Below are 23,411 nucleotides of genomic sequence, written 5' to 3' on the forward strand. Positions count from 1 at the left end.
ATAGCAAAGTAAAGAGTGCAGAACTACTGGACTTCAATAATTTTTAGAAACTTGATAGTTATTAATTTGTGGAATGCGAAGGGTTTTCTTCTACGTTCAAGAATAATGACTAGGGATGTAAATGATTCACTCAGCTCACGATACGATAAGATTCACGATTGATTTTACAAAATGAGACTGAAGACAAAGTATGAGATGACTGAAAAAGATTCCTTTTAATTTTTTCATGAAATCCCCGATGCACCTCGTAATCTCTTTGGCTCTTGCACTCGTTTGGGGCGAGCGGGGCTGCAGACCCTCTTGTTGGTATTTTATTATCTTTTGATGAAGTTTGCATGTTGTGCTTTTATACACTGAGGAATAACATTCAAGAGTTTGAGGTCGACTGTACTACATGTGTACGTCACTGCTTTACCATCATAATAAATAGGTTGACCAGAAAACCTGAACTGTGATCTCTGACACGTTGTCTTTATGTGGTGTTGGAGGTGGTTTCTCTGCGATATGCTGTCTATGACTAAGAGTTTCAGTTCTGACTCAATCAGTTTTCAGCTGGCTGAACTTTTGAATGTGTCTTTCTCTCAGAGTTTCTTTATAATAGTTTGGTTAAACAGCAGAATAGGTTGATCTGAATACTTAGCAGAAAGATGTTCTGCATTTCTTTTGTGTCATGCAGGGTAAAGCTGTAAAACCACAAACAGGCAGAACACACATTGTGGGTTTCCAAAATATCTTTCCAAGCAGGAGAACAAAACCTCTAAAAGTTCCTAATAGTTCCTAAAGTTTTGTTTTCCCTTAGTGAACATTTTAAAAGTCTTATCTTTTAGAGTCTTATTTAAGTGTCTCTCGTCTCCCCCCATTTTTCTTGGTTTGAAGTTTATCCTTTCCACTGTTACTTGACAAAAGCTGAAGTTTTGCTCATGGTCGATTAATGTAGACTCTCAAGAGGACAAAGAGGACGCTCTGGACCTATGACTTTGCTGTTTGAAGAGTGACGCCTGCCTCTGGGGTTTCTTTGATCCCTTCAGTTTAACATTTAGATAAAAACTATATCTCAAGTGCTACATACATATCAGTGGCATGACAACTATTAACAAAATCGTCTTTTAAATATGTATAGTTATAGGAAATCATTTTGAAAGAGAAGTCCAAACATCAATAATAAGACCCTAATACAGATTTTACAAGCCGTCTATTTGACACAATGCTAATGGTAAGAAAGGTAATGCTTCAGAATGGGTTCAAAATAACATCATCCTCCCCCTCCAGACTGTGATTGGGAGGCCTCTGGTTTCTTTTGGCCAACAGCTATTCACTAAGCTACCTAGCTAACGTTATTTAGTGAAAGTGGTCGTGAGCTGTGTGAAACAGGAGAGTCATTCATTTATTGCAGAGAACAAAATACATGTTGTTTTTGACAACAAGTACACTTTCCCCCGTTATATCAAAGCCTCTCATTGACTGAAATCTGCCTTTAGCTGTTTAGTGAACTGGAAGGTGCCATAGGACATAATCTTGTTCTATTTTAACCATCCTGATCTGCACACATGATGCCTGAAACTGTTCCCATAAGTGTATGTTCATTAGCATTTTATTACTGTTCTCCACACAGGAATTTATTGCTGTTTTGTCAAACAGTGACGTCTGTATCACTACTAAATATACAACTCATTATCTGTTCACAGCTGCAGGATGAGTGAGATTACTGAGATAAGTGTGTGGTCATCCTCTGAGCACTCTGTTAAACCACAACCGAATCATGCTGTCCATTACTTTTAGTTTAAATTGTTGATACATGCGTACAATGTCTACACAAATGTATAAAAATACACCAACGCGTTCTGTCGCCTTCCTCTGCCTCACACTGTCAAAAGCCAAAGTGTCAAGTATGTGTTTATGTGCGTGTTTAGGTGCACCGCTGTTTGCAGCCGTGTTTACTCAGTGTGTTTGTGGTTAGTAACCAACCCACTCATGTTTTTCTTCTCACTTTTTGTCTTTGCAGGAAGTTCGGGGAGCGCCCTCAGCCACAGCGCCTAACAAGGTGAGTTCACATAAACTACTACACTCAGCAGATTCTTCCCTCAACACCTTGTTTTGCTGCCGTTGTGGCATTTGTATGGTTACCTGTTACGAGACCATACACCATGTTGTGTATACGCTGATTCAAGACCAACAAATCCACAACAAATGTCAGCAAAATCTGAAGTACCTTTTGAGAACACTACAAACCTCTTACAGGTTTTTTTTTTAACCTAAGCTTTTTTAAACCTATCAGCTTTGTGTAAATTAGAAAAGGACTATGTGAAGCATAGTAAATCAAAAAGGACGTATACGTTTTCATACAAATGATCATTGGTTTGGTGTTCACTACACATCAAAATATATCCACCTATTTAAAAAAACAAAAACGTTTCAGGTGAGGATTTTCAAAAAGTAGCCATGCAGATTAGAGTCATATAAATACAGGATATTGAAAGCAATGAAAGAGGAGTAAATGTCATCAGTTACCTACTTATCTGCCAGTGTAGGTAATTCATCAGCTGTGATGGTAATATACTTTTACTATGGAGGGTTTGCATTAGCAGTTATTCAAAATAACTCTGAAGGCAGCTTTCTTCAACAAATGATATTTGTTCATTATTTTACTATTTCAACTAAGACAGTTTCTTTTTTCTGCATTATTGGATCTGTAAAAAAATATCTCTATATATAGTAAAAAAAACATGTATGCCTTCTGGTATATCTTTAAAAGGCCGATATCGGGCTACTGACACATCAGTCAGTCTTTAAGCTACAATATAAAGTGATTCGTTTTTTCATTGCTGGTTACAATGGTTATAGTGGTTATAATATTCATATACCAAGCTGGATATGAAGCTCAGGATGCCATGCAAGATTGAAAAAGGTTTGAACATTTTTAGTGAAATTAAAACACATTTTTCCTACAGTCCAAAAATCTGTGATCAGCCAAATCCGCCCAAGAATATCGGCTGACTGATATTAGTCAAGTTTCTACAAGTAATCAGAAAGACAGGCATTTTGTAATGACAACAGAAGAGAATATTAGTCACTTTTCTGCATGTTGTTGCCATAACAACAGTAAAAACAGCATGTTTGTGTAGACTTCCTCCATCCAGAGCTGTTATCTGGTTACCCCTGCTGTATAAAACCTTTTTGTTCTGCTTTTGACTATTTACTTGTAATCTGTAACTCAACTCTGAACTTGTGTTACACGTGCTTCAGCGTGCCTGTGTTGAAATGAAAAACATGCCTCACAGTTATTTAAAGAGAAACAAACCGGGAAAGCGATGATTCACCTTTTTCTGAGGACTTGCTGTCTTAAGTTGCACTCTGTATGCTCCGCTGTGTGCTCCGCTGCGCTGCAAGTTTTTCATTATCCTGCTCCTCTTATGTGCGTTCCAACTCATTTGGAGCAGCGTTTCGGGTGAACACATAATGTTGATGGATGTTGTGGCTTCTGGAGGTTTTGGTGTGTATATGTATGTGTGTGCGCACTTGTTTGCTTGTCGTTGTTTCTGTTTCTTTTCGTTCTTCAAGGCACTGGTGTGTGTGTGTGTGTGTGTGTGTGTGTGTGTGTGTGTGTGTGTGTGTGTGTGTGTGTGTGTGTGTGTGTGTGTGTGTGTGTGTGTGTGTGTGTGTGTGTGTGTGTGTGTGTGTGTGTGTGTGTGTGTGTGTGTGTGTGTGTGTGTGTGTGTGTGTGTGTGTGTGTGTGTGTGTGTGTGTGTGTGTGTGTGTGTGTGTGTGTGTGTGTGTGTGTGTGTGTGTGTGTGTGTGTGTGTGTGTGTGTGTGTGTGTGTGTGTGTGTGTGTGTGTGTGTGTGTGTGTGTGTGCGCTCGTCTTTTGCGCGTGGCGCTCAGCAGGGGAAAATGAGGGGTTGTATACTGCTTGGAACGGCCAAGCATGGTTTAGGGCAAAAAAAATAAGGGGGCCCCAGCACCTTTTGATGTGTCCCCCTCTTCATTCATGTGCTGCCAGTCCGCTGGCATCTGTTTGTACATTGGATTCAAAGGCCAGAAATATGATGGACACAAAACAGTCTTTACCCGGCAGGCGCTAAACGCTCAAATCACAACTGCTCTGCCATTTTTTTTTGATGTGATATATTCTTTGTTTTGTGGCTCTCTGTCCTTGTGTCTTCTCACAACCACTTGCCCCCCCCCCCCCTTGTTTCTGCAAAAACCACCTCACAATTTTCTGTCAGGCAGTAAACACAGGCAGCTAAAAGGGGCTTTTTTTTTTTAGGGCAGCTTAAGCTCCGGGTCCTGCAGGGCCGCCCTGTCAGGAAGGCTACTCGATTGGAATTACAATACATGACACACATACACTAGAAATACACGCACACACACACACACACACACACACACACACTTTACACACAGACAGAACACATGGACATGCAGGCTGCTTCTTCTTTATCAGAATTGCTGGATTAAGATTGAAATGAAACCTGTATGCTGAAGTTGCAATATTACAAATTCCATTTTGTGTTTGAGTTATAGAATCCTGCTGGTTTTTCCCCTTTCATTTTTTTTGGGTGATATGCGGTTGATTGACAAGTGAATGAATTGTCTGCACTGTCACAAAATTAGCTTTTTTCTTTTTACCGAATCATAGCCAGTTGTTTTCTTTGCTGGTGTTGAAGCTGCAGGGAGGATAAGAAGGGTTTTTAGATGCTTTCATATTGCCAGTTCAAGGTAGGATATTAATAACATCCCCATTATCTAATGCACACTGGAGGAATGGTGGGGCAAAGTTGTTCTGCCCTTGATACACTGTCTCAGGTGGTAACAGAGGTGTGACAGAGGGGACCATTTATTGCCAAGTGCACGGTCAAAACCGGCAGGGCAGAGAAGTGTGTGTTTGTGGATAAGGGTCGTCTTTTTCCAATTTAACAACTTAAACCGAATTTAGAACATGGTATTGTTTGAACACAAAATACAACCCCCCCCCCCCGCCCCGCCCCGAAATGAAGACAACACACACGTGTAGTCACTGTGACAGAATACAGTGCTATTTGTTTCAAATACTGATTTGAAGACCAGAGGTCTTTTACAAGATGCTGCACGATCCTGTTTGCTCCAAGCCGTACTTTTGAGGCTTACATGAACGCCTGGAGGTCACACATTAATCACCGCACATGCTCTTCCTGTCAGTGAGTCACTTCTACATTCATAAATGAAGAATGGATTTTAAAAAAGGGACGGAGATCAGCAGCCATACACAGTTGATTTTTTAACTGTGTGTAATCTACCTTTTTGTGATTCACACGGGCGCACACTAATTGCAGTCTGATCATCTTAATTGAGCTCTTTCACTGTGCACGTGTGTGTGTGTATCAACATGCTCCACTGTGTTCTTGTGTGTGTGTGTGTATCAACATGCTCCACTGTGTTCTCGTGTGTGTGTGTGTGTGTGTGTGTGTGTGTGTGTGTGTGTGTGTGTGTGTGTGTTAACAGGGGGTCTTGTGACGGCCCCCGCTCTGCTGTAGACGCTGTGGCAGATGTACAGGACAGATGCCTGTCTGCTCGGCTGCATCTGTAGCTTGGCTTAACCTACCCCCTCTGCACACACACACACACACACACACACACACACACACACACACACACACACACACACACACACACACACACACACACACACACACACACACACACACTCACACACACATGCCGACCCCCGTAGTGCCTGCTGTTGAATATGTGTCTCTTTTTTTATAAATCTGTCTGGCTCGTTTTTTTCTCACTTGTCACGCGTTTTCTTTTTTCAACGTCTCCCGTATCTTTATTTCTGTTTCTTCTTCCTGTACCTTTATCACACCTCTGTTGCCACTTCCTCTTCTTTTCACTCTACTTCAGCACCTTTTTGAACCTTGATGAAACACAAAAAAAAATGTCAACCCTGTTACTAAGGCGTCACTTGTTCATGTTCACTTTTTTGCTGTGTTTCGAGGCATTCATGTCCTGAATAACCAACTTTCTTTGTTTTTCAAATATGCACGGTAGCAGTTTAAGTCCCTTGTGTGCAATTTTTTTTATACGCGTTGATCTGGTTTTGTGTGTGTGTGTGTGTGTGTGTGTGAGTGTGAATGTGAGTGTGAGTGAGTGTGTTACGATTGATTTGCCCATTACCCCCACTTCCTGACTGATGAAATCTGATGAAATAGGGGATTGATTTCCACCATTTTTTGATCCTGCTTCTGTTTGCATTTGAGCGTTTTCCGTCCTATTCTGTCCTATGAAGTGTGTGTGTGTGTGTGTGTCTAATTCTTGTTTGCACGTCTGAGTCTCAGTTTTAGTCGTTTTGTGTGTCTGCACACTGCTCTTGCCAAGGAAGCCAAGCCGTGCCCTGGTCACTGTCTCTCTCACTTCTGCTTCCTTTCAGCGCTCAGGAAGAGACCTAATCTCTATTTTGTGTGTGTGTGCGTGCTTATGTATTTGTGTGGGTGTGTGTGTGTCATGAGGTTCAGTATGTGTAAGAGATGAGTGATTACCCAGACGTCCCTTTTATCCCCTCCAGCGTCATTGATCCCTGCAGTTTGCCTTCATGTTTCCTCTTTTCCTTTCTGCTAGTTATTAGAGTGTGCAGCATCACAATCCTATCTTTAATGAAGTCATTAAGTAGGAATAATACGTTTTGGAAATATTTTCACTCACTGAGCTTTTCCTCATGTCAGTTGAATTCACAACATCTTGTTGGCTTTAAATATGTTGACATTGTTGCTCTTTCCTTTAACCGTCTCTCATTTAGTTTAACTGTTTTATCACTATTCTTCAAGATTTTCAACAACTTATTATTAGCTCTTGATGTCTTAAAAAGAATACTCTGCTATATATTACCCCTAACCCGAGTGATACATCTAGGGCCAGACATAAGAAAAAGACAACATCAATGTTTTTTGAATGACATACTTATAAAAACCTGCTATGCTTCAAATAACTGAAGTCATTTTGACTGCTGAATATTATTATTATATTTGTACTTCATATATTTTTAGTCATGAACAGTGATTATTGTATACGTTACTGTTAAGTATGTTTCATGCGTCTTCCTCAACTCTTGATTTCATCCTGATTTATCCCAGAGTCTCTATTTTTAAGGCATTAAAATGAACTTTTACCCGCTTATAGGCGTTCTTATATTTGTATTTATCTGCGTATCTTGATCTTTAACAGAACCCAACGGAGTTGAGGGCAGATACGTACCGCACAGATTACGTCACCGATATTGGGGGAATTTTTGCACAGGAATGAATGTCTGCATGAATTTTGCATCAATATGACATTTCTGGTGCTAAAGATGTTCTTGGTGAGACGTCCAGACCTCCTACAAAGACATTTTCAAATAGACGAAACTTATTATTAAAAACATTATACAGGGAAATAAGTTTGGTTGAACTGGTCAGTAACTTGCAAATTAGTCTTAAGGTCAGTATGAAAAAAATCGTGATCGTGATTTTGCCATAAAAAATCGTGATGTGATATTGTTTCCGTATCGCACACCTCTAGGTTGAAGGTGTGAATGAATATGAATGGTGCTGTTCAGCTGTTACGCAGCAGCCTCTGCCATCAGTGTGTAAATATATTGAGAATGGATGAATGTAGCATGTAGAGTGAAAAGTAGGGTTGGGAATCTTTGGGTGTCTCACGATTTGACTCTATTTTGATTTCTTGGGGTCACGATTTGATTCACAATATATTTTCGATTCTTGATTCTTGATTCATGATTCAAAGTCTATTTTTGAATCAGTACTTCAGAATCTACTCCAGTCATCTGTGAGACTGGCTGAATTTCCTGCTCCACTTGGCATTCCACTGAGTTAAATAGCTGCTAGCCTTAGCACTAATCAGGGATTGACTGATAAGCCAAAAAAGAAAATCGACGTTTTGAATCTATTTAAAATCTCAGGAGATAAGAATCTCAATTTTCACATGAATCGATTTTCCCCCCCCTCTGGTGACAACACGTTGTGTAGTCAGAACACTAGAAGTCTTTTTTTCTTTCACATTAACAAAAGATTCTAGTAAGGACCACTTTATGCTTAGCTGTGATGCTAGGCTGAAAGTGCTAAAAGACATCTACTTATTGGAGTGTTTTGTAAGCCATGAAAGCCGGTACCAATAACACTTCCTGCCCGGGGTCCACAGACGTAAATGAGCTATACAGCTATCTCTGACCCACAGTGTGCTGTGCATGGTCCCTGTCAAATAAACTGAACAAGTGATAGATGAAAGTGAAATATCTTTATGGGTTTCTTGCACAGTGTCAAGTCAACATTTTTCATTGTTTGTCCGTCTTTAAACAATTCGTCACCCAGTCAAATATTTGAGCTTAAAGGCCTTTGCACACAGAGTCTGGTTTTTTTTTTTGGACCGAGGAAATAAGATCCCATGTTGTGTCAATCATGTTTGCACACTGATGCAGAAACTTTCATCTATCGTTCCATTGTCTGTGTTTTTGCATCCATCCCTGTGTGTCTGTCTGTGTCCATACCTCAATCATCTACTGCCAGCGGCTGTTCGATTGCTTCCAGCACGTTGGTGGACTTCTTTTTGAATGTGTGGTTCCAATATGGCTAGAAGTGAAACAAAGTAGACCGCTGACATCCTGAAATACACCAGGACGTGATCAGGATCATTATGTAGCTCCTCCTTTATCAGCAGGTAAAACTCTCCTCACTCTTGCTTCTTTTCAGGAGTTGACAAATCCTCTTTTTTTAATTTCGTTTTTTCATGGAGGGAAAGAACCACTTAATCATCATCACTGCTAGATCACTTTACACGATGAGTAGCCTACGAGACATGTTGTCTCTTACTACAAATTTTCCCAATGAATAGAAAAAAGCACTGACCTGAAAATCACATCCGAAAAAAAAAAAAAAACTCAGTGTGCAAAGGCCTCAAGATGTAATGACTTTATGGCTGTAACCGCATCAGATGGAAATATTTTATAAAAAAAAATATATATATTTTTTTTTTTTTTTTTTACACATTTCCCCAAAACTCATCCTGGCATATTTGGTATCTTTGTAAACCTTGGGTTACCCTCAAGATTTGAATATAAAACTCAGCGGTTCAAACAATGCTTGGCAGAACACCACTGGTTTGTGAAGATGGACCCACCGCTGGGTTTTTGTTATTCGTTTGATTCGGGGATATTCTGTTTCATTTGATTGTTACCACATGTGAGGCATCTTTGTTATCTATGCAGAGGTTATGTGGAAAGCACTGATTACGAGGACAGAGCGGATTACAATGGATTCAGACTGACTGTGAGTGAAAGCTTAATGTTAGGGTGAAGAAAGTATGTCTGTGTCGAAGGGGGTGGGGGGGATGGTCTCTCCCTATGTTAGCCACAGTGGTCTGGAATGGTTTGTGGAACAGTGTAACAGTGTTAACCACAAGCCAGGGCTGTCGCACGAAACCATCGCAACACTACTGTGAGAGTCTGCTGTCATAACTCAACTATGAAGCAATGTTTCTAGATATTTACTCACAGTCCTGGCCCAAACATGAAAACTGGCAATGGTTTTAGAGTCAGAGGTTTGATCTGTTTCAATTTAAGGGGGGATTTATCAAGGTAGAAAATGTTTTTGAAAGTTTGGAAAACATTTGATTAAATGACATTCAAAGTCATATTCTATTATTGGAAATATGTTATTGGAAGAAGATGTTCAAATAGAATTTTTTCTTGATATGGATACTGATACCTAAATCATGTTTTGGCCTGAGTACCATTCTCACACCAGTCCCATAGTCTTTAAAGAGGACATATTATGAAAAATCCACTTCTACAGTGTTATTGAACATATATTTGTGTAACCTGAGTGTCTACAGATCCACAAGATGTGAAATAAACCCATCCAGTCCTTCGTTTGTAGTCTGCATAAGTCTTACAACACAGAGAAAAATGCTCTATTTCAAATTTGCTCTCCTTGTGACGTCACAGTGGGATCCTTGGAGAAAAAAAAATCCCCTCCCCTCCCCTGATATCTCCACCCATGGACTCCACCGCCAGACTAGAACAAAACTTTTGTGCAGGTCGGCCATTTTTATTCTCTCTACAGAGGAGTGATGTCTACAGGGAAAACTCAGGGGGGGGGGGGGGGTTCATTGCATTTAAAGAGACACACACACCAAAACGGAGCGTTCTGAGAGAGCTGGTTTATACAGGGTCACAAACCTCCTCTGGTGCTTGATTCATGTTATATTTTGACCAAAGCACAGCACAGATGTTTCATTTAGACCACAGAGGACTGTTTGAAAAGGTGGAGAGGAGGAATAATATGTCCTCTTTAAAAAAAATGGCTGCTTTGTATTACTCAAACTGTATAGTACCAACCATAACATTATAGACTATAAACTTTATCATTTTGATCTAGTGTGACAGTAAGTCTTCAAACACATCCAGGATTAAGAAACATTTCTTAACAGAGACTTTTTAATGAAACATTTGCTTCCAGTGAAAAGTTGACAACAGTTACAGGTTTGTGCTTTATTCAGTGCTTTTTACTGGTTTTATCTGCAGGTCTGTTTGTGTCTGAGAGAAAGAGACCCATACATAATGAATACTAAGGGAACAGAAACACAAGCTGAATGACTATAGGGACATACTATGAAGCTAAAGCTAGCTGCTGCTCAGTTCAAAACCCCACCAGACGATACATTACTACACGTTATGTTACATTGTCCCTATAGGGAAATTATTTCTTGCACGCTAATGCTCTGTACATTAAGCTGGTTTCATGGAAGTGTTTGGGAGAAATACATTTTCTTTTGGGAAAAATATCGACATGCTTCATTTAGTTGAGCTCTGACTTAGCTTTACATTCTTCGCTAGCACAGTGCTGCCGTTTCTGATTGTTAAATTTGAATTGCCTGACGTCCGAACGTTCTGGAAAACATTTGAAAATGCTGCTAAGTTCCTTTTAACATCATATGATGCTTTCACATAACTTGTTTTTTACCAATCTTTCTCAAAACCACATATATTCAATATTTTGTCACATTTAAAAGTGAATTGCACTAGCTGAAAATCTAGAACTCTATTCTATTTGGCTTTATTAAAGAACCTTAAGGGGTTTAAACACAGACCACAGTGTCTGCAGTGTGAGTCCAAGTTTGTTTGTCTTCATGTCTTACCTTTATGTTTAAAGTCTGTGGCACAGACTGGCACATTTAACTCAGTTATCTGAATATAATCCATCACAGCTATAGAGCCTCCTCGGGGTTATTGTTGGCGTTTGCAGATTGTCACTGGATTCAGGATACATCAGATTTAGAAACAGAGGCGTAATGATGGAACACTGTGGTGGTGTGTAAACGCCAAAGCCAGCAAGGTGGAACATCGCGTGTGTGTGTGTGTGTTTATGTGAAGCAACAGCTGTGTGCTCACATGCCGTGCCTCTCGCGCTCCATCATGCAATGTGAATTTACACACTTGGACACCAATATTACACCAATACGGGTGCAAATGTGTAAGTTCAAGGGCTCATTTCATGTATTAAGAACTCACGCAGAAATTATTTAATCAAAGGAGGACTGTTTGCCGGCTTTATACCGTAAAACTTTCTCCCTGTGGTTATTTAATGTTTTAAAATAGCTTTTGATCAAATAAACCTTTAAAATTCTATAAGTTACAGTTTCTGGCAATTTAGCAAACTCTGAATAATCAACAGAGTTTAGTTTGTGTCCCTGTGAAACTGAAATAGCTAAAAAAAAAAACGTATTTAAGTAATCAAGTAAAAAAAAATAATAATTACAAATCCATTATAAAGTGCATAAACAAAACATTTCTCTCTGCCTTCCTCCTTTCTACTCTTCTGCATCCCCTTTCCTCCCTCTTACACACACACACACACACACACACTCACACACACACACACACACACACACACACACACACACACACACACACACACAGTGAGGGGGCCCCTTGCTTTTCATAACAAAAGCCCTGTCTAACCCGAGCGTGCAGCCTAGTATTGGGTATATGAAGAGTGGAGAGGCTGTGTGTGTGTGTGTGTGTGTGTGTGTGTGTGTGTGTGTGTGTGTGTGTGTGTGTGTGTGTGTGTGTGTGTGTGTGTGTGTGTGTGTGTGTGTGTGTGTGTGTGTGTGTGTGTGTGTGTGTGTGTGTGTGTGTGTGTGTGTGTGTGTGTGTGTGTGTGTGTGTGTGTGTGTGTGTGTGTGTGTGTGTGTGTGTGTGTGTGTGTGTGTGTGTGTGTGTGTGTGTGTGTGTGTGTGTGTGTGTGTGTGTGTGTGTGTGTGTGTGTGTGTGTGTGTGTGTGTGTGTGTGTGTGTGTGTGTGTGTGTGTGTGTGTGTGTGTGTGTGTGTGTGTGTGTGTGTGTGTGTGTGGGAAGCCCTCTGAGCACCCCGACGTGTCAGGTGTCACTGACATCTGTGCGTTTGTGTTGATGTGTTCTTGATGTTTTAATAACTTGTTTGGGGTGCATCTTCATGGTGCGTCTTAGACTTTACAGCTTTATACGTCTTTCACCAAAAATTAAAAACAGTGTTGGGCAAAAGTGTTGTTTGTGTGAAGTAGGTGTCTGTTAGTGTGTGTTTGTGTGCGGCGTGGGAGGTTTTGGCCAAGTTGACAGAAGTAACTGGAGCGCAGACCTTGCAACATTTTTGACACGAGAAGGAATCTTTGCTGGTGATCTCAACTCTGTTATTTCAGCTCTAGTGTTTTCTTTTCTTATTCACCTCTTCTTCTCTTCCTCATATCTGCCTCTTGTCTCTCTCTCTCCCCCCACCCCTCCTCTCTCGCTCCTCACTGTCCCTCCGAGCTGGTCATTAACGGTTCAAACCCCCCCCCCCTTGTCTCAAATGGACCCAGCTGGGGAAGAGGAGAGTGTCGATTTTTTTTGGCTTGCAGATTGTGCAATGCTTTCCAGAGGTCACTGCAAGTGCGCTGTATGTGTGCATGTGTGTATCTGTATGTTCTCATTCCACACTTCACACTTTTTTTTTTATAACCCGTCTGCAGAGACACACACACACACACACACACTCACACACACACCCCTTATCCCTCCACCTCATCTGCTGCTCCGTTAATAAACGTCCCTATTTCTTTTTGTTTTGCAGAGAAGCGATGAGGAATTACCTGAAGGAGCGAGGTGACCAAACTGTCATGATCCTGCACGCAAAAGTTGCACAGAAATCCTACGGCAATGAGAAAAGGTGAGTGACATCATGATGGCAGAAGCTTCTTCCTCAGACCTTAATAAACTACAGACATTGTTGGATTGTTGGCTGGGACGATTTAACCCTATAAACATGGAAAAATGCTGCTATTGGAGATGGTTTTTGTGCTCTTCTAATCTCTTGCTGTACTGACATGTTGTCTTGTTTCCGTTCTTGTGAATCCAAAGACAATTTTCCACATTGTGGAAGAATGAAGTTCTATTCTATTCTTCTTTACATGGTCGGTATACGGAGGTTTGGGGGTTAGATCCCCAGCTCCTGCAGCTACATGTCTGATGTATCCTTGGGCAAGACACTTAACCACAAATTGCAACTACTGCTTTGTTGGTGGTGTATGAAGTGGATTAGTTACTTCTGATGGACACTTTACACAGCAGCCTCTACCATCAGTGTGTGAATGTGTAGGTGTGACATGTGATGTAAAAGCGCTTTGTGTAGACAGAAGACTAAGAAAAGCACTTTACAAGCTCCAGTCCATTTACAATTAGTCCATTTACCATCACATTTTTTATTTCCGTGGTAACATTGTTACGTTACTTGCAGAGTAAAACAAGACAATGAACACCGGCTACAATCCAGCAGCTGCAGATCGTTGTTTGCATAACTCTTAAAGTTGTTTTTGTTGGAGAGAACATAAATTACATTAAAATAAGAGAAAAGTGAAACATTTGCAGAGAGAACTGTGAAAATGCCATTGTAGTCATCAGAAAATGATCGTAACCTTAAGCAAAGGTTGCACAGATTCTATTGATACAGAGCCTTTAAAGATGAGGAATTACTATTATGTTCTTTGTTTGAGACTTATTTTTTAGGCTTTTTGTGCCTTTAATGGTGAGACATGACAGTGGTAAGAGTCAGGTATCAGAGAGAGAGAGAGAAAGTGGGGAATGACATGCGGGAAAGAAGCCACAGATGGGATTCGAACCCAGTCCACTGCCTTCCAGGACTACAGCCTCTGTACATTGGGAATGCAAACTAAGCACTCAGCCATTGGTTTCGATGTTTGTCAACTGATGTTCAGCTGATGTATCGCTGCCTTCCCAGGCTTGAACACATCAGGCTTGAACGCATAAAATGTAACCCCTTGAATCCCAAACCTCTCCTTAAAAGTAACATATAGAGGCCTTTCTACACACTAACTTATTATTTATTTAAGGTCAGCTTAATGAGGAGTTATTCACACATGGGAACACAAACCTGGCCTTGTTTATAAAACTTTGTGCACGCCCACTTTCAGGGGGTTTTAAATTGTCCCCCAAAGTTTCCAGGCCCTAGGAGTGAATGAAAAACTCCACACACTTCAGTTTGCCTCTGTGCAGCATCTTGACCCCTCTGACCTCCTATAGCACATGAAGTCGGTGGAGGAAGTGAGCTGTGACCCCCCCCCCCCCCCCCCCCCCGCATGAGGTCACACTCAGGTGAAGCCCTCATACTCTTATTCTTCATCTTACTCTTCTGCTCTGTTGAACTCATCTTCTCTTCCTCCAATCCTTCCTGTCCCTCTGCTCTCATCTTCCCTCCTCTCACTCTCTCACTTTTATAGCTTTTTTCCCTCCTCCCCCCTCTTCTCTTCTCTTCTCTTCTTTCTTATTATGCAACTTCTTCAGCCCTCCATCCTCCGACTGTTTTCTCAACTCCCAGAATCCTCGGAGGGTTGGAGAAAAAACAGGAGAGAAAGAAGTTGAGAGGTTGAGACTGAGATGAATTCCTCTGATAAACTTATCAAATATACAGACTCAAGAGTTTCACGAGCCCTTTGGCCTCCTAAACCCCCCATGTTCACGGTGTTTGCATCAGTCTTGCACCTTCGATCATGTCTGTCTGCATTGTCACAAGGGATTCAAAAGAAAGTAGGCGCACAGAGAATGCAAATGTGCCCTCTTCCTCCTCCTCCTCCTCCTTTCATACCACCTCTTGTCTGTCTGTGCTTTTTATAGGAGTGAAAGTAGACAAACACCCACAGAGACAGACACCGGTGTTGCGAAATAGGTCGCTTTCCAGTTCCACACTGACGCACACAAGTTTATCTGAAGCGGTTCAGAGATGAGTCGCTTTGAGGGAGCTTAAAGTTGTAATTTTTCTTCACTTGACTTTGAAAGTGTAACAAAGGAGAAGAGAAGGGGAAGTTTGAAATCCTGGAATGAAAAAGAATCACTTTTTGTTTGTAGTTTTGCTTTGTTTGAACAGATCAGGTTCATGCTGGACAACTCATGTTAGCATCTGATTAATGAGGCCTGACAGCTTGAAGAAAGACTGTTTGGTTGTATATAAACAGTATGCTGATTAAAAAAAAAATGTCCTTACTCTCTTAGATCAGTTCAGGTCTGCCCTCTAGTGGTAGAAAGTAGGAGATGCATGTTTGATCTATGATACATGATTTATTCTTCCACTAAAATAAATTGCTGTTGTGTCCAGGAAGCATCATTTCCATCTGTAGGCAGTCAATGTAGACATTAATGCCAGACAATCTCAGATTTCTAGTCCCATCTGTTGTTATACTTAAAAATTTCTTCATCAACATGTCCCAACAACATTCTGAAAGCTCCTAAAGCCACCAAACGTTCTCTTAAAGCCACCAAACCTTCTCTCTTCTAAATGTTCTCTTAAAGCCACCTAACTCTCCTAAAGCCAAACGTTCTCTTAAAGCCACCAAACGTTCTCTCTTCTAAATGTTCTCTTAAAGCCACCTAACTCTCCTAAAGCCACCAAACCTTCTCTTAAAGCCACCAAACCTTCTCTTAAAGCCACCAAACCTTCTCTTAAATCCACTAAACGTTCTCTTAAAGCCACCAAACCTTCTCTCTTCTAAATGTTCTCTTAAAGCCACCTAACTCTCCTAAAGCCAAACCTTCTCTTAAAGCCACCAAACCTTCTCTTAAATCCACTAAACGTTCTCTTAAAGCCACCAAACCTTCTCTTAAAGCCACTAAACCTTCTCTTAAAGCCACCAAATGTTCTCTTAAAGCCACCAAACCTTCTCTTAAAGCCACTAAACCTTCTCTTAAAGCCACCAAACCTTCTCTTAAAGCCACCAAACCTTCTCTTAAAGCCACCAAACCTTCTCTTAAAGCCACCAAACCTTCTCTTAAAGCCACTAAACCTTCTCTTAAAGCCACCAAATGTTCTCTTAAAGCCACCTAACTCTCCTAAAGCCACCAAACCTTCTCTTAAAGCCACCAAACCTTCTCTTAAAGCCACTAAACGTTCTCTTAAAGCCACCAAACCTTCTCTCTTCTAAATGTTCTCTTAAAGCCACCTAACTCTCCTAAAGCCAAACCTTCTCTTAAAGCCACCAAACCTTCTCTTAAATCCACTAAACGTTCTCTTAAAGCCACCAAACCTTCTCTTAAAGCCACTAAACCTTCTCTTAAAGCCACCAAATGTTCTCTTAAAGCCACCAAACCTTCTCTTAAAGCCACTAAACCTTCTCTTAAAGCCACCAAACCTTCTCTTAAAGCCACCAAACCTTCTCTTAAAGCCACCAAACCTTCTCTTAAAGCCACTAAACCTTCTCTTAAAGCCACTAAACCTTCTCTTAAAGCCACCAAACCTTCTCTTAAAGCCACTAAACCTTCTCTTAAAGCCACCAAACCTTCTCTTAAAGCCACCTAACTCTCCTAAAGCCACCAAACGTTCTCTTAAAGCCACCAAACCTTCTCTTAAAGCCACCAAACGTTCTCTTAAAGCCACCAAATGTTCTCTTAAAGCCACCAAACCTTCTCTTAAAGCCACCAAATGTTCTCTTAAAGCCACCAAAGTTCTCTTAAAGCCACCAAATGTTCTCCTAAAGCCACCAAACTTTCTCCTAAAGCCACCTAACTCTCCTAAAGCCACCAAACCTTCTCTTAAAGCCACCTAACTCTCCTAAAGCCACCTAACGTTCTCTTAAAGCCACCAAACGTTCTCTTAAAGCCACCAAACGTTCTCTTAAAGCCACCAAACGTTCTCTTAAAGCCACCTAACCTTCTCTTAAAGCCACCAAACGTTCTCTTAAAGCCACCTAACATTCTCTTAAAGCCACCAAACGTTCTCTTAAAGCCACCTAACTCTCCTAAAGCCACCAAACGTTCTCCTAAAGCCACCAAACCTTCTCTTAAAGCCACCAAACGTTCTCTTAAAGCCACCTAACATTCTCTTAAAGCCACCAAACGTTCTCTTAAAGCCACCTAACTCTCCTAAAGCCACCAAATGTTCTCTTAAAGCCACCAAACCTTCTCTTAAAGCCACCAAACCTTCTCTTAAAGCCACCAAATGTTCTCTTAAAGCCACCAAATGTTCTCTTAAAGCCACCAAACCTTCTCTTAAAGCCACCAAACGTTCTCTTAAAGCCACCAAATGTTCTCTTAAAGCCACCAAATGTTCTCTTAAAGCCACCAAACCTTCTCTTAAAGCCACCTAACGTTCTCTTAAAGCCACCAAACGTTCTCTTAAAGCCACCTAACTCTCCTAAAGCCACCAAACCTTCTCTTAAAGCCACCAAACGTTCTCCTAAAGCCACCAAACCTTCTCTTAAAAGCCACCAAACGTTCTCTTAAAGCCACCAAACCTTCTCTTAAAGCCACCAAACCTTCTCTTAAAGCCACCTAACTCTCCTAAAGCCAAACTTTCTTAAAGCCACCAAACTTTCTTAAAGCCACCAAACTCTCTTAAAGCATTCATTAAAAATGGACTAAACCCATGTTATATATATATTTTTGTTAAGTACTTACATTACCTCTAATATTTGCAGCAGTTTTCAAAGCCAGGGTGGGTAGCAGAGAGAACTCCCATGATTCCCCGCTAGCTGACGTCATCTTTTGTGATTGTAGTATTGATCGAGAGCCCCCTGGTGGCGGAATCTACATGTTGTCTCTTTAAAGCCACCAAACTTTTTCTTCAAGCTGCTGAACGCTCTAAAAGAAACCAAACTTTTATTTAAAGTCACAGATTTGTATTTTTAAACACACTTTCTCTTAAAGCCATTACATTTTCTTGATATATCTTTCCAGTTATGTCGATCTTTTCTTCTTTTTATTCCAGGATTAAGATCAAACTGTTAGAAGTGCAACAGGCTGCCAATGTGAAGAAGTGAAAGGAGTGCAGAAAAGAGGGTTTCATGGTTTTAATTACAAACATTCATAAATCAGGGATGTGAGTCTTCTGGATTTATCCGTAACTCCCAGACATGAAATGTTAACCCACGAGACTTAAATAATCAATGACAGTTTTTCACATGCATAGAAGTTATTTGTCACTTACTGTATAATGTCGGGTTTACGAGATCACCATTTAAGGTTGCTGCGTTTCCGTCCCTTTGCTGATCTATATTGAATATTGAATACTTATTGTCTGTGTCTCTGCACAGGTTTTTCTGCCCTCCTCCCTGTGTTTACCTGATGGGCAGTGGCTGGAAGAAAAAGAAGGAGCAGATGGAACGAGACGGCTGCTCCGAGCAGGAGTCGCAGCCCTGCGCCTTCATTGGCATCGGAAACAGCGACCAAGAAATGCAGCAGCTGAACTTAGAGGGAAAGGTGAGACACAACACCTCCACCCACACACACACACACACACACACATACACATTTGGTTACTTTTCTGACTCATATAGAATCAACTTGCAAGAAAAACAATTGGTCTCATATATTCTGTTTTGTCTTTCTACCTGCCCCCTGATCACATCCCCCCCCAGAATTATTGCACAGCCAAAACCTTGTACATATCCGACTCCGACAAGAGAAAGCACTTCATGCTGTCCGTCAAGATGTTCTACGGCAACAGCGCCGACATCGGCGTCTTCCTCAGCAAGAGGATCAAAGTCATCTCCAAGCCTTCAAAAAAGAAGCAGTCCCTCAAAAACGCAGACTGTAAGTCTCTGCTCGAGTCTGTCTCACACACATTTTGGTCAATTTGGGTGGAAGATGCACTTTAATTAACTTTATTAATCAGAAGGTTGATTTTAACTCTAGACTGAATATAGGTATGTTGAAGCTAAGTTAACTGTTGAGTTCATTTTTATTTGACTTAAATGTCTTATGTAGAGCTTACATTTGTTTGTTTTTTGCTGTTTTTTTCTGTGTAGAATCAAGTAACTTCTAATACTTCTATTTACTTTACACTCTATGAAACCTTGACTTTATTTGTTTTGTTTTATTAAAGCTGTAAAATCTGTTTTATTTGTTTTTCTCTGTTAGGCTTTTAGTTTCTTTTTTTAAGTCAGTATCATTTTCTGCCACTAGAGGGTGGTGTAGCTGAAGTTGAGTTCCACCTAACCTTGATTTGTCCCATGTAGCAGACATGACCTGTAAGCAGCACTTCATGTTGAAGTCATTGTGTAACCTGTGTGTGTGTGTGTGTTTATCCAAAGTGTGTATCGCATCAGGGACCAAGGTGGCGCTCTTCAACCGGCTTCGGTCCCAAACGGTCAGCACACGCTACCTCCACGTGGAGGGCGGCAACTTTCACGCCAGCTCCCAGCAGTGGGGCGCCTTCTACATCCACCTGTGTAAGAAAACTCCACCAGCTACAACATTAAAGAGAAGAGAGCGTTTAGAGGAACAGCAGATTGTACAGAGGAACTCTTTTTGACAGCTTGTCTCTTCTGTTCATTTCAAAAGTAACCCACGCTGTAGTAATTACACGCCTGACTCACTGACAAAGAAAGTGATTGATTGATTGTGATTATAGAAAATGTCAAAGCTTGAAGCGTTCCTGACTCGTTCTTTCTTCTTCTGTGTTTGTTTTTCGCGTGTTGTCTTCAGTGGATGACGAGGAGTCAGAAGGAGAGGAGTTCACTGTGAGAGACGGTTACATCCACTACGGTCAGACAGTCAAGCTGGTGTGCTCGGTCACGGGCATGGCGCTTCCCAGACTGGTAAAAGAAACATCTGTCGTCTCTGTAGAATAAATGGTTGTTAATAAGAAGGGGTGTTTACTCTGGACCAGTTCTTTGTTTTATTACGATGAAAGATCCTAGTAGATTCCCTGAAATCCTGAAATATGAGTAAGACCAAAACATTTACAGTGTGTGTGACATTTCTCCTCAGTTTATTGCTTTGTTCTTTTTAGTTGTTGTAATGTTTAAAGATTGTTCTGCTTGATACAAAAATACATATAAAAATGTGTCATGTTTTATGGTGGTCCTGGAGAAAATAATCTATCAATGTCTTTAAAACATCTAAAAAGTAATGAAACTCGAGAAAAAAATGAGATTAGAACAGAAAAAGAAAAAGAGACTTTAATGATCTGATTGGTGGGAACGGATTGACAAAAGTAGGACTTGAGTGAATACAATACACTCAAATAAAACTATCATTAAAAATATGTAAAAGCCTTCATTAGATAAGCAGAGGTCTTTGTCTCATCGGTATCTTAAAGGAATAGTTAGGGTTTTTTTTGGGGGGGGGTAAATATGCAGAACTATTTCTTGGATTTGCAGAAAACATCCCTCAAAACAGCAACTTTTGACAAGAAATAGAACGTTTTATAGTTATGCTCCCCTTGTTTAGTCTTAATGCTAAGCTACGCTAACAACCTCTCAGGTATTAAATAGGAAGGTTTTTTTTACCATTTCCTCATTCCCCTTTCATTTCCTGTTTTTGTTTCATTCTCCTGTACCCCCTCTTTCCCAGTTTTCCATCTTCCTATTCTTCCTGTTGGCTAATCTCTCTCTTGGTCTTTTTTTCTCTTTCAGATAATCCGTAAAGTGGACAAGCAGACGGCGCTGCTGGACGCCGACGACCCAGTCTCCCAGCTACACAAGTGTGCCTTCTACCTGAAGGACACGGAACGCATGTACCTGTGCCTTTCCCAAGAAAGGATCATCCAGTTTCAAGTGAGGGAAACATGCATCAATTCAGGCCTGGGGTCCCTTTGCCTCCAGATCTGGTTTACCAAAGCTCAATACTGCATCTATTTCTAATCTTTAATAGCTTGTACAGTTTCTTATTAGTATGATAGTTAAGCCAATGTGGGATGTGTAATTTCAGACTTGAGGAGAGTCAAGTTTATCGTCTCCTTCTCTCCTCATTCTTCCAGGCCACTCCATGCCCAAAGGAACCAAACAAGGAGATGATCAACGACGGCGCCTCCTGGACAATCATCAGCACAGACAAGGCCGAATACACTTTCTACGAGGGCATGGGCCCTGTGCACTCACCTGTCACCCCTGTGCCTGTGGTAGAGAGCTTACAGGTACAAAAAAGGACACCGCTACTTTCCTCACTGAACTTAACGTTGCTCACAGTGTACTTTTCAACCAGCAAGCTTACTAAAATTCCTCCTCCTCTTTTTCCGCAGCTTAACGGCGGTGGAGATGTCGCCATGTTGGAGCTGACGGGACAGAACTTCACTCCAAATCTGCGGGTCTGGTTCGGAGACGTTGAGGCAGAGACGATGTACAGGTGGGTCTTCCCTTGGGCAACATTCACACTTTCTTTTAAACACTTTTTTTTTTCTACCTGCCTCACTTTTATATTCAGTCGGATTTCCTGGCACGACTTCTCAAGATGAAGAGTGAAAGGCTTGAAGAGGTCAAAAAGCTCCAGCCACACATTTAGTATGAAGATCAACTTTATTAACAAATAAGACCGACGCGTTTCAGCTTGTGACCTTCATCAAGGTCATTAGTCCACAAGCTGAAACACGTCTATTTGTTAATAAAGTTGATTTTCATTCTACAAGTGTGGCTGGAGCTTTTTGACCTCTTCTAACTTGTTTTATTCACACTCTACTTTACAGAGTACATAGAAGTCCTCTTTCCATTTCAGAGCCAAAATGAGATCCATTATCTGCACCAGCCCTTCTTGATTTTAGGCCTATTAGCATACAAATTGTCAATTTCAACTTCATTTAAAGGTTTATGATGGATCTTACAGCCGCAGAAAGTTATTGGCTTTAGGTTTAATGAACATGATGGAGATTTGAATAAGTTTGAAATTTGAATTATGAAACACTTTCTAAATGTTCTCTGAAAGCTAAAGCTCCTGGAGCCTAATGAGAAAGAGAAATTCTCTCTCTCTCTCTCTCTAAATGAATCAATTCAGCCCGTGATAAATCACGAGTCTTTCTTCATTAAGTGCACTGCTTAGTTTCTCTAAGAGCTAAAATACAATGTTTTTTTTTCTCTTGTGAAATGTAGCTGTCCCTTTTGTCAGGCTGAGATTTAAGGACTGATTAGATCTAGTGTGTTTGTCAGAACCACCCACCGAGCTGTGAGGCAGTCAGACCTCCCTGTCTGCATGACAACACTCCTCTCAGATAGTTACTTAGGTTGGTTTTCAAAGTGATATTAGAGATACTGTCAGAAAATGCAAGAAAAGAGGTGCATCCTGGTCATTGCAGTCTTTCATTATGTATCTTAACCACACACACATTGGCTTCATTAACAAGTTAGAATCTCTGATCTGCTTTGATGTCTATTCATACTCTTGTATTATTGGGTCTTGTTTAAGACATCATTTCCCTTTTAGGTTGTGTTCTGCATATATTCTTAAATAGAAAAGGGTATGAATGTGTGATTTAACCGTTAACAGTTTCTCTATTGATTTCCCCCGACATCTTGAGTACCGTAAAATACTATAAATTCTGGTATAAAAGACACAGACTGTGTTTGGGGGTCTCCCAGAGGGAAGTAAAGTTCGAACTGATTTCCTGCATGACGATTTCCATTGCATTCAATTAAGTCCTCATGCGGTTTCTGTGCATCTGTGTAACGCTATCTTGTACCATCTGTTTTCACCATGGGGAGTTTGCGATTCCGTAGTTGAGCTCTCAGCCTCCGGCAATGTTGATAGTTGTGAAGCACCGAGTCATAGGCCGCAAGCAGTTTACCTAGCAGGTAGGGCTGGGAATCTTTGGGTGTCTCACCATTCGATTAGATTTTGATTGTTGGGGTCACGATTCGATTCAGAATCCGTTTTTGTTTGAAAACGATTCTGGATTCATTGATCCATTGTTTCAAAGTCTATTTATGAATGAGTACATACTTCAGGAGTGAGACTGGCTGAGTTTCTTGTTACTCTATTTGGCATTCTACTGCGTTAAAGAGCTAGCCTTAGCACTTAGAAGGGAGTGACTGATAAGCCCCCCCCCCCCAAAAAAAAAAAAAAAAATGATATTTGGAAGTTATGAATCGATTGTAAATCTTAGAAGAGAAGAATCTCGATTTTTACATAAATCGATTTTTTTTTCCCACCTCTACTAGC

The 23,411-nt window shown here is 40.8% G+C and overlaps 2 protein-coding genes across 2 annotated transcripts in view; one reads left to right on the plus strand and one right to left on the minus strand.

Annotated features, from left to right (window-relative positions):
• The window catches only part of tm4sf5 (transmembrane 4 L six family member 5), a 394,180-nt gene that overhangs the window by 209,820 nt on the left and 160,949 nt on the right, over window positions 1-23,411 (minus strand). The gene's annotated exons all lie outside the window — the stretch shown is intronic.
• The window catches only part of rbpjb (recombination signal binding protein for immunoglobulin kappa J region b), a 55,274-nt gene that overhangs the window by 28,367 nt on the left and 3,496 nt on the right, over window positions 1-23,411 (plus strand). Inside the window, exons 2-10 of the mRNA XM_061031950.1 lie at window positions 2,003-2,041; window positions 13,111-13,206; window positions 18,575-18,740; window positions 18,899-19,073; window positions 19,574-19,711; window positions 19,968-20,080; window positions 20,900-21,040; window positions 21,244-21,399; window positions 21,505-21,608. Coding sequence (XP_060887933.1) covers window positions 2,003-2,041; window positions 13,111-13,206; window positions 18,575-18,740; window positions 18,899-19,073; window positions 19,574-19,711; window positions 19,968-20,080; window positions 20,900-21,040; window positions 21,244-21,399; window positions 21,505-21,608 — 1,128 coding nt within the window. The remainder of the gene's footprint in view (window positions 1-2,002; window positions 2,042-13,110; window positions 13,207-18,574; window positions 18,741-18,898; window positions 19,074-19,573; window positions 19,712-19,967; window positions 20,081-20,899; window positions 21,041-21,243; window positions 21,400-21,504; window positions 21,609-23,411) is intronic.

The sequence above is a fragment of the Labrus mixtus genome, chromosome 23 (assembly GCF_963584025.1).
Source record: "Labrus mixtus chromosome 23, fLabMix1.1, whole genome shotgun sequence".
Classification (NCBI taxonomy): Eukaryota; Metazoa; Chordata; class Actinopteri; order Labriformes; family Labridae; genus Labrus; species Labrus mixtus.